Below are 11,512 nucleotides of genomic sequence, written 5' to 3' on the forward strand. Positions count from 1 at the left end.
GAGAAGGTTTGGGGCAGTGGTAACAGGAAATGCCCTACTGACTGTTAGGGATGAGCTTTGAACAGACTGAGAGGTACACAGGTATGATGTTTAGTGTGTGTGTGTGTGTGAGAGAGAGAAAGTAAAGCCTGTTACATCCTCCACGAGAAGCGAGAACTTTTTTCTTGTTCTCGAGGCTCCGAGAAGAAAATGACGTCATTTTCTTCTCGTGGACGTGTTTGAAGACAGTTCTTTATGCACCGGGCTGCAGAACTTTTTTCTTGCGGGGCTCCGAGAAGTATCGTGTGATTGGTCGGACATGTGAGGTAGGCATCGTTGACACGGAGAAAGCAGGAAGCGGAGTTGCTGCTTCCGTGTGTTTGCTGTTGCCGGCAAAACGGATTGTTTTAAAAAAAAAAAACAGCTGATCGAGGTGGTGAGAGAGTACGAACATTTTTACATGTGGCAATAAAACACTCGGACCCAGCCACGTGTACGACCCACCCTGCTGCGGACGAAGCTGCTTGTTAAATATGAAACTAGAAAATCACGCAGAGAGCGGAAACCTCCGCCAAGCAAAATGTTAAAAAATTCTTTTAAAAAAAGCTCCTGGATCCAAACGGTGATCCGGATCACCACCAAAATTAGTTTTTCACTTTTACATTTGCAACAAGTCTTGAAATATTTATAAAAATCCCTCCGTAACCTTTTGAGTTATCTTGAGCAAAAAGACGCCGGGAAAAACATGACTTCCTCGGCGGAGGTAACAACCGGGTTCATTGCACATAAAAGCAGACATCGCCCCCCGCAGTGATCCCTCCCCGCTGCAGACGTGTTTCTCGTGGAGGATGTATGGACCTGACGAACAAGACGTTTTTTCTTGCTCATGCAGCCTCAAGAACAAGAACTCAGTTCTTGCTTCTTGTGGAGGATGGAACAAGCTTGAGTCTGTGTGTAGGGGTGTTGGTGTCTGTTGGGAAGAAAGAAGGGAGGCGCGCTGACTACTCACTGATAGCAGTTAATGAGTGATAGCCATTATATTCAACATGGGCACCAGCGTGGGCACCAGCATGGTGCCTGTCTCAAGACCAATGACGTGAAATGTGCCCCCACATCCATGGCCAATATGACACCCAGCGCAGAGGGCTCCTTCTGAGGAACCCTGGAAAATAGGCTAAATGATAAAAAACTGATAAAGTAGATCAGATCAAATCAAATCAAAGATACTTTATTCATCCCCGAGGGGAAATTCAAGGTTCAAGTCAGCTCATCCAAGGTTTGACATACAGACATTTACATTTGACAAGTTCACAGGACGGACTGATACTTCGGCCCTGCAGCCAATTTTTTTTAACTGGCGCTGCCTTATAAATGAGGAAAAGATGACATGAGGAAGGATGGGTGGGTGTTGGAAATAAAAGAAGTATCTCTACACGTCACCTAAAAGGGGAAGGATGAAGATGCACCAAAAACAACACACCTCTAAGCATAAGCACAGATTCAGACAATAGACAACACACAATATGGGAGGGGGGGTGGGTGGGGTCTCCCAGACAGCCAGTGAGGTTGCAGCCAGCCAAGCAGCCCGCCCATCCAACTCGCCATCCGTGAGTGGAGGGAGGGGCGAGGTCCGGAGAAGGCGGTGGCAGACAGGAGAATGTGTCTGTAACAGTGTGTGTGAGTGTGTGTGTGTGTAAGTGTGTGTGTGTGTGTGTGTGTAAGTGTGTGTGTGTGTTCAGTAAGTGAGTCTGTGAACTTTCCACAGTTCATCTGGGCCACCTGATCTAAACACGGCCTTGAGAGCTGAGTTCAGTTTAAGTTCCACAGGCCTGAGAAAGGGAGGGGGGTTAGGAGGGGGGCTGAGCATCAGACAGCATTACATTCCAGGAGACGTCAGGGAGCCAGATCCAGATAACAGCTTTGTTTTGGGTCAAGTTGATCTTCGTTTGGCTCAGCTTTGAGTCCTTAGTGGTCTCTGTCGGACTCCGAAACAGTCCAATAAATAAAGATAATAAAACAGAAAAGACTTTTAAAAAAAGAGGTAAGCAGTCATGTCAGTCATAAAACATCATTCATATTAAAATAGAATAAAAAAAGATGTCCCGATAATGAATAGGTTTAGAATGAATGAATAAAATATCCACCCTCAGACAATAAACACTCAGTAAAAGCCAAATTTTGCTTATAGAATATAGAGTTAATATAGAGTAAAACAGAGTTTTGCTTTTAAACACATGAATGTTCTCTGCATCCTTGAGGTCCTCTGGTAGGTTTTTCGAGAGACGGGGGCCATCATACTGGAAAGATGAGTGCCAGAGGGTCCCAGGGTCCATGAGGGTTTATAAAGTAAAAGCAGATCTGAAAGAAAACCGTTAAGACATTTATAAACTAGTAAAAGAAGCTTAAAATGGATCCTGAAACACAAGAGAAGCCAATGCAATGAACTTAAAACAGGTGTAATGAGGACCTGCCCCCTGGTCTTCATCAGGACACGTGCACCAGAATTTTGTAATGATTCAAGAACAATATTCCTCTTTCTTGGAAGACCAGTCAGCAGGGCATTGCAGTAATCTATGTGACTATTGATAAAAGCATTAGCGTCTCCATGCTGGCCTGATGGATTTGGGACAAATGGGACATAGGATGAAAAAAAACTTAAAGATCTGACCACATCTACTTTTACCCCCCCATATAGGAAGATGGTACGCTGCCTACATTCTGCGGAGGCTGCTGGGCTCATCACCGCACACAGTTACGGCGGACGCTGTGGTCATACTACCCGCTATGTCATCGTCAATGAACATAAACCCCGGAAAAAACTGCTGCGCTCGGCCACTCGGATCCCACGTCACTACCTGATGGAGGAGCCTGCAGAGATCCTGGAGCTGTACCCACACAATGTCAAGCGCTACATATCCCGCACCGCTCATCACCGTCCTCATCCTCACCGATCCCACACATCGCAGCATCTCTCCGGAGATGATGAGGGAGACCAGGTAAGAGGCCAGAGACAGGTGTCACTGGGAAACACCAGCCGACCCCGTTCCCTGTCTGACCTCCACCAGCAGGCTCATTTCTACATCGGCAACTGCGAAGAGAGACACAAAGACAGGCATGAAGGAACATATGGGACACGTGAAGATGATGCAGAGGGGCGTGATGGAATGGACTGGCAAGATTTAGACTTTCAGTCTCCGTCGTTGGCCAGCGTGAAAGCATCTGACCCTCTTCTGGCCAGAACCAGGTCTCGCATCCATTATCCTCACCAGTCCCAGACCAGATCCAGGCACACAGAAGTGCATGTAAAGCACAAGCTGAGACCGAAGCTGGAGACCCCACTGACAGAGTCTGACTCCGCCTCTGTGGCGTCCAGCAGCGACCAGCAGAATAGCAGCACTGACCAGTACATCCAGGTCATCCACAGCAAAGACTGCTACCTCCAGTCTGATGGGAAACAAAAGAAGCTCTCCAGGAAGAAATCCAAGACCGACTATGACCCGAATCCCAGCGAGTCCATTGAGCTTGTTTGCTCCAATGTTTGACTTTTTCACAATATAATGTCTTTTTTTTAAACTGGTTGTAACAATACATGTCATGTGGTCCCGGTTTAGTCTTATATTGAAAGCACAAAGTTCAACATACGAGTTCTTTCGTCAGAAAGTTCATCAAAACTTTACCAACTTTACCGTTAGTTACAAACTCTGAACTCTCAGTCTCAGCTGATGTTTGGATCAAGGCTCTGATATCTACATCTACCTGCAACAAGCATCCTCCAGCTTATTTTAATGTGATGCATGAGGGTTTATAAGCCACAACTTTTTCACACATGCCAGGTTCACTAAAGCGTCATGGAAACTAATGCACGTGAGGTGCTGCACAAGATCCCGAGATCTTCTGTGGCTGAAAGCATCATGAATGATATGGTTTTATAACAGACCCCGAAGATGAATGCCATTGTAAATGTAACAGACTCTTCCTCTGTTGCTTTTCCCTTTGTTGAATAAAATATCAATGGGCTCATTTGAAATTGAAATCAGTTGCTGATACATCACGGTGCATAGATGATGGCCTATGATGTTTCAGCTAACGAATGTCATGTCATTAGCTTACAGAAGTGTTAGGATCAGTTACTTAATGTTATAGATCATTGTGTTTGCTGGTTTTTTAACTTGTAAACAGCTACCTTCCTCTCCCTGGATCCACACGTGACAAGCTTGTTGGATGTTTTCACTGCCTACCTCGCATATGATCTGGCTTTTAAATATATACATACATGAGGCAACAGACCCAGACGTTTAACAAATACCATCAGTTTACACTGACGTTTTCACAAAGACAATAAAAATAGTGAGTGCATGCTCATCCTAAAAGTGGAACTATTCTGTGCATTTCAGGCTAATTTATTTTTATTTCTGAGACCAGAAGGGCTGGGATTGATGGAGTTATTGTCACAAATGGCTTTATTTACTTCAGACTGACCCTCTCCGTAGGCTGTCAGATCAGCCTGCGGGCAAAACGAGTGGATTGAGACTCTTCCGCATTAAGCCCCGCCTCCCGCCACTGCACTACATCGGGAGCGCGCACCGCACCTGCTTTCACCGTCATTGTAACGTCTCATAAACAGAAGGATTAGGCTCATATGAACTCAATAAGAAAACAAACTACAATGTCAACACATAGCATCCAGCCCTACATGTTGGAACCTGAATCAGAGCCTGAAAACGAAGTGGAAAACAGCAACCCACAGCAACGAATGCAGCAGGATGTCTCTCTTTGGTAAACTCACCAGCCATCGTTGGAAATAACTTTATCCCACGTTTTCCACCCGCCTGATGTATTTGTACATGCCCTTGTTAACCAGTAGAAGGTAACCAATCACCCAACCTTATCCCCCGGGACGTCACAAGGATTTCCACGTAGAAAAAACTCTCTAAAACCACCGTTCTTCGTCGCCATGGAAACCAGACGGAGAGAGTGCTGGAACTCAAACTCAAACTCAAACATGCGTTTAGGTGATAAAAAACAGTGTCGTTCACATGTCTGATGAGGATTCAACACTGTAACACTGTAGAAAGCTCAGAAAACTCCAAATACCAGAATAGGAACCCTTTAAAATACTCAGATGATTGTCAAAAGGTTTAGAAGGAAAAAAATTAAAGGATATAATGAGACGTTTCTCTGATTAACCAGGTTTAACGGACATCAGATGAATCATTTAATGCATGTTATTTGTTCCATGTCTAAAAGATTAGAAAACTCAACCACGTTTCTATAGAGAAACATTTTGGCTCATGAATTTTCCAGTTTGATAAAAACATTCTTTTTGCAGATAAGAATGCTTAGCCGTCTTCCTTGTACGTTCCTGCGACTCGTACTGTAGATGGGCATGGAGAAATGTTTACAATAATGACCACTGAAATTCATTTCTGTCTAAAAACACCTCCCTTCTGGTCAGAGCCGGAATATATGGAGCAAATTTCCCACTCGTTCACATGTAGTAACAAAAATTTGAAGCACTTTTCTGGACAGAAGAAATGTTAAAAATCGCAAGGTAAAGAAATATGGATGTAATTTCATCTGAAGTTTAGCGTCACATCACTATGTTAGTCTGTCTGAGTGCTGTTTTATTCATATAAAACATATATTTCTTATTTTTTTCTATTTATTCCAGACTTATTTTCTAATGGTGTTGTTCTGTTTAATTCAGGTTTTTTTCAAATGAGGGGGCGTGGCTATCTGTCTGCGTTTTAGGAAGTGGACTGTGATTTCCCAAATCCAACTGCCCTAACTCCGCCCACTCCCACTCCGCCTTCTTTGGTCCAATCTGGTGTTATAGCAGATGTTGCCAGCTCAGGTGTTCTGTGTATCTGGAATGAACAGCCTGCCCAACCCACTGAGGATTTAAAGGAAAAAAAATCTGTTTTCACATTTTTCTGATGAAAACAAAAAGGTTGTAGATGCTAGACTTGCCACATTTTTACAATATTTCCAACAGAGCAGATCCTCCAATTATTGGTTGTCAGGGTCAATATTAAAAGAAAAACACAAAAAGTGTGGCAGACGATGTCAGGTCCAATCTGCTTTTGAGACTTCCTGCTTCCTGACTATGCAGGTACCAGATGCAGCAGTCCACGTTAAGCAGGTACAGCTGGGGAGGGGCCTAATGGAAAATTATTCTCCTAGGGGGCACACCCCTTCCTGGGGTGTTGAGTCATATGCAAATGGACTCAACATGCCTCTTTTTCCATCAGTATCAGCTTGTCTCAACTGAACTCGCCTCAACTCGTCTCAGCTTGCTCCTGTTTATTTTCCATTACAGTTTAGTACCAGGTCTAAAAGGGGCGGGGTTTGTGTGAAATCGCTGTGACGTCAGTGTTGTGCACGACATGCTCTATAACAACACAGAGGGACGTCGAGGCAATCAGCTACTTGGTCTGCGGCTCGCCGGTCGCTGACCATAAATCGTCTCCATTTGTTGGAACCTCTTACAGTCTGGTCTGTTTGACCCACTCCGACCATCGTGGTCTTTGACCCGCCGATAGTCCCTTCTGAGCTTTTTCAGCTTCTCTCAACACTGCTGAAAACTTCTTTGCTACCCGTAGCCGTTGAGTTGGAAAGTTCTTGATAGATTTTTTTCATCTCGTTCCCTCTGTATCCTTTCCACAGCAACCAAAGAAACGTCTCCACCTCAGTGTTGGACCACGGAACAGACTTTTGTTGCACCATTACTTGTCATGTAATGTAAACAACTTGCGAGTCGCTCTTCCAGTGATATCGCTCCCTGACCCTGACCTCTGATTGGCCCAATTGGCCGCGCCCCTGACCAATAGCAGCATGCAGTCTGGCGATGTCACACACAACCCGACTCAGCTGGCTTAGAATCTGGGCTAAGGAGTTGCAAAAAAGTACCAGTTAACGGATGCAAAAGCCGAGTGGAAAACCCTACAAACCGAGTTAAGTTGAGACAAGCTGATACTGATGGAAAGGGCCGTTGCTGGAGAACACTGAGGTTACGGTGGTCCGTGAGGGATGAGCAGCAGAACATGCAACACAGCAATGAGATGCCTGTGATGTGACATGATTGGGTCGTAGGTTGGTCTGTTTCCAGTCCAAGAGCCCGTTTCAGAGTAATCTGCACTCATTTTGCCTCCAAAGCATTAAAAGTAGGTGAACTGTGTGTCTATTTTAAACAGGCTTAAAGGCACTAACAAATCTGGATGCACCACAGAAGCTCCTAGATAATTGTTACGTCCCAGTGCTTCTGCAAATCTGTCTGTGATCTCCACTAGACTATTGGCTGATGGCTTTGTTTCCACCCACCAACTGGCTGCACTGCTCCTTCCAGGATCCTCATCATCACCTTCAGCTGGGCCAGCTCGTCAGCCCTATTTAAGGAGCAGGCTGGCAATCGGTCAGGGCAGCTGAGTGTGGATGGCTCAGTTTGCCTCACTTTGGCTAGGTTGTCACTCTGGGACAGTGGTTTTGTGCTGTAGTACGAATCTTTGTATTCGTGAGCCCAGTAGGGGTGATTTGTGAACTGTCTTAAAAGCACTGGTTGGATTGTGAGTCGTTTGTCACCTTTTGTATTTGTTGTTCAGGGTGTGACCTAAAGCCTGTTACAACTTTTGTGTTTCTTCTTCCTGCCTGTTTGTCATGGGCAACAACAGTGTTGCCTGCAAATAAACACCTTTTTATTTTAAAAGAAGCTTATTTGTGGGTTTAATGTTTCCAAACCTCTGAACCTTTTCACTGGCGAGCTGGGGGTTTGTAACAATAATATACTGTAGTTCCTCTTCAGGGCCGACCTTGGAGGGAAAGTCCGTCATATATTTAGTCAGGCCACCTCTACTTGTATGCTTTAACAATGAATCTATACACACACTTATGGATAAATTATCACCAAAAGTTTATATGTTTATTTTATAATTCAAATCAAATTTAACCATCATGACCAATCAATCCACTTTATTTATAAAGCACATTTTGGAAAACAGAAATGTCTCCAAAGTGCTGCATAGAATCGAATATCACAAAATAAAAATAAAATAAAATAATTAAATTAATAGGCACAAGTAACACCATTTAAAATAAATAAATACCCAATAAAAAAACTAAAAAGAACAAATGAAACAAGTAAAATACACAGAGGACCACACAACTCACGCAGTGTTAAAAGCCAAAGAATAAAAGTGGGCCTTTAGACGAGACTTAAAGCGCTCCACCGTGGGGGCAGCTCGGACACGGAGGGGCAGAGTCTCGGACCGACAATGGAAAATGCCAGATCCCCTCTTGTCGTAAGTCTCATCTTAGGCACCACAAGCTGGGACTGGCCATGACACCTCAAAGTGCACACTGGGGTGTAAATTTGCAGGCATTTGGGAATGTATTGAGGGGCCAGTCCATTTAATGCTTTAAAAACAATATTATCTTAAAATCAATTCTAAAATGTCCAGGCAGCCGGTGGAGAGAAGCTAAAAACGGCGTGATGTGATCATGTTTTCTGGTCCCAGTTAAAAGTCGTGAATTCTGGACTAACTGCAAGCGTGAAAGAGTATGTTGGCTGATACCTACAAAGAGACCGTTACAGTCATCCAGTCGAGAAGAAATAAAAGCACAACTTGTCCCAGAACATGAAAAGATAAAAAAGGTTCCCTTTTGAAAAAAGACAGTGATAAAAACTTGATTTTAAAACGGCATTGACCTGTTTATCAAGCTTAAAATCATCCAATTAAAATACAGGAAGGACGTAGGCCTACGTCAAAGACGTGCTAAACATTTACAGTTAGTGGCAGATGGTACAGAGCAAGCTTGCATACATTATTATTGTTAGCAAACAAGACAAAAATGAATGAAGTAGATTTTTTGATAAATGCTAAATTTAGCACTTTGCCGCTTAAGCAAAAATTGGAGATTAAACGTTTAGGACCTCACCAGCCAGTGGATTTTAACATCGTTCAAGCGGGAAAGGACAAGACCCGTTCCTTCAACTCCGAATGGTTCAAGAGGAAAACATGGCTAACAGCAAGTGTGGTAAAAAATCCCTGTTCTGCTTTCCTTGCCTGCTCTGTGGAGGAGATACTACATGGACTACATCTGGATTCAAAGATCTGAAACATCTTTCGGAACGTCTTGCTAAGCATGAGAGCAGTGGCTCACATGGTGAAAATGCTCTTAAACTGAAGAAAACGGGTATGTGCTTGGGAGAACTATCACAAGCCTAAAACTTTGTGGTAAATGTGAAATTGCCTTACGGGGCCGTGATGAATCTGCAGATTCAGTGAACCCTGGTGTTTTCAGGAGCATCGAGACAATGTGTGAGGGTGACTCCAGACTCAGACGACATCATGAATCGCAGCCGTACGTCAAAGGGACCTCTGCAATAATTCAAAATGAACTTCTGGAGTGTATGTTTAATGCATATCCAGAGGAAGCTATGAAGCAGGGGTCTGAAGCTCCTTTCGTCGCAGTTCAAGCAGATGAAACAACAGACGTCTCCTGTAAATGGCAGATGGTTGGACTGCGCTACATGACTGGAACTACTGTGAAAGAGAGGTTTTGGAAGTTCATTGAGGTGAAAGATAAAACGGCGCCTGGTCTTGCTAGTGCAATAAAAGAAGCCATCGAGCCTTTAAAATTGAAAGAAAAATTAATTGCGCAATCATATGATGGTGCGGCAGTCATGAGTGGGCACATCCGTGGAGTTCAGACCCGGATCAAAGAGGTGAACCCAAATGCAGAATTTGTGCATTGTTACGCACACCAGTTAAATCTGACTCTGCAGCAGGTGTGCTCTGCAAGGATCTCTGATCTAAAAGTATTTTTTACTGATTTGTCAGCCTTTTCTACATTTTTCTCCAACTCGCCAAAACGAACCGCTGCTCTATCAGAGACATCGGATCATCCCAAGGCCACCGGCCACTCGGTGGAATTTCAAAAGCGGAACAGTAAATGCTGTTTGGAGAACCTTGTGGATAATAAGAAGTGTCTGGATAAAATCCGAACAGAACCTGGATGGGACAGTGCTACTATTTGTGAGGCAGATGGTCTTGCACCTGGAGGATGAGACATTTTTACAGTTTTTACAGTTTTTCTACCAGCTGATGCCAGAAGTGGATATTCTTTACAACACTTTGCAAAAACGAAAGTGTTGCCCAGCACATATAGCAGCACAGCTTGTGGACTGCACACTCTTTAGTCATTTCAGCAAATCATGTCCAAGATATGGCCAGTTGGAAATAAAGTTAAGCTTGAAACTGAAGTCACTGTACAGTCACTCAGAGTTGCATGCAAGAAATACCCTTTCTCTGCTGCAGTTGATTTATGACAATAACCTACAGGATGCCTTGTCTGAGACAGTGTCCCTGCTCAAAATGATTATCACAACACCAATGACCACATCTGAGTCAGAAAGAAACTGTTCAACACTGAAAAGGATCAAGACATTTACAAGAAACACAATGGGGCAACAGAGGTTAAACGCACTATATGCTATGCTGTCTATTGAAAATGAATTTATCCATGGATTACTGGACTTTGACCAAAGGGTTATTGACAAGTTTGCCCACATAAAAGATGGACGGGCATCCTTTTTATTCTAGAAATGAACAACACTGGTGAGTGACCCTTTATTTGTAATGCTATACATAAAAAAGTTGTATTATTGAATTGCATGGATATAAAACAGCATTTTAGGTGTGTAGGTTGTTTTGTTTTATATTACTAGTTCATGACTGATCATGTAATGTATGTATGCAGTGCACCCCACAAGAGAGCCACTATGGGTTGTGCCCACTTAACTTTTCATGCCAGAGACGCCACTGGTTAAGAATAATACATTCGAAGATTGCGATGTAAAAAAGTCATGAAGAATAAAAGTCTTGTTCACCACAGATCTCACATTCACAAATGCACACCTTGTAACAGCCACCTTCATCCTATGAGCTGCTTGAGCTGCCCGGCTCAGTGGCCTGAGGAACCCGGCGACGAGAACGATGAGGGTGCAATACGTAGATATCCATCCATCGTCCAATCAAGGGGACCAGCCAAGCGCCAACAGGAGCAAGAATGTGGCAGGAAGACAGTCTTTAAGATCCGGTGAAACAGATCGAATCCCATCCGGCAATTGGGCCAGCAGGGCCTTCGACTTCACAAGCCGGCTGGCTCGTACTCCCCAGCATTGACATTTCCTGGATAAAGGGGCGAACGCCTGGAGAAGACACTTTGGCCGATCAGCCAGGTAAAACGACTCTGATTCATTAACCTCATAAATGGCACATGATTGCACCGTTTCTTTGACTTCAAACCAATCCTGACGGTTGTACACCAGCAGTGAGTCAATAGTCCTTGTGACAAGTGTTAAAATTAAGATAAAACCAATAAAACAAGGCAGAGTCAAGCGGTACCATCATACTTCCACCTCCTCTACACTGTGACAACTGAAAAATACTACAGTCCAGAACTTTCAGCTTTTCTACGTTATTGTGCTTTAATACAGGAATATACTAAATGTACAGTTAACAAAGATGAGTGGTGC

The 11,512-nt window shown here is 43.7% G+C and overlaps 1 protein-coding gene across 1 annotated transcript in view; it reads left to right on the forward strand.

Annotated features, from left to right (window-relative positions):
- tmc3 (transmembrane channel like 3) overlaps nt 1-3,807 on the forward strand; it is a gene marked incomplete at its 5' end in the record, with an annotated part of 184,826 nt that extends 181,019 nt beyond the window's left edge. The window contains one exon of the mRNA XM_079245545.1: nt 2,675-3,807. Coding sequence (XP_079101671.1) covers nt 2,675-3,521 — 847 coding nt within the window. The 3' untranslated portion in view covers nt 3,522-3,807. The remainder of the gene's footprint in view (nt 1-2,674) is intronic.
- Nucleotides 3,808-11,512: the final 7,705 nt, after the last annotated feature.

This window comes from Telmatherina bonti (genome assembly GCF_933228915.1).
Source record: "Telmatherina bonti genome assembly, chromosome: 1".
NCBI lineage: Eukaryota > Metazoa > Chordata > Actinopteri > Atheriniformes > Telmatherinidae > Telmatherina > Telmatherina bonti.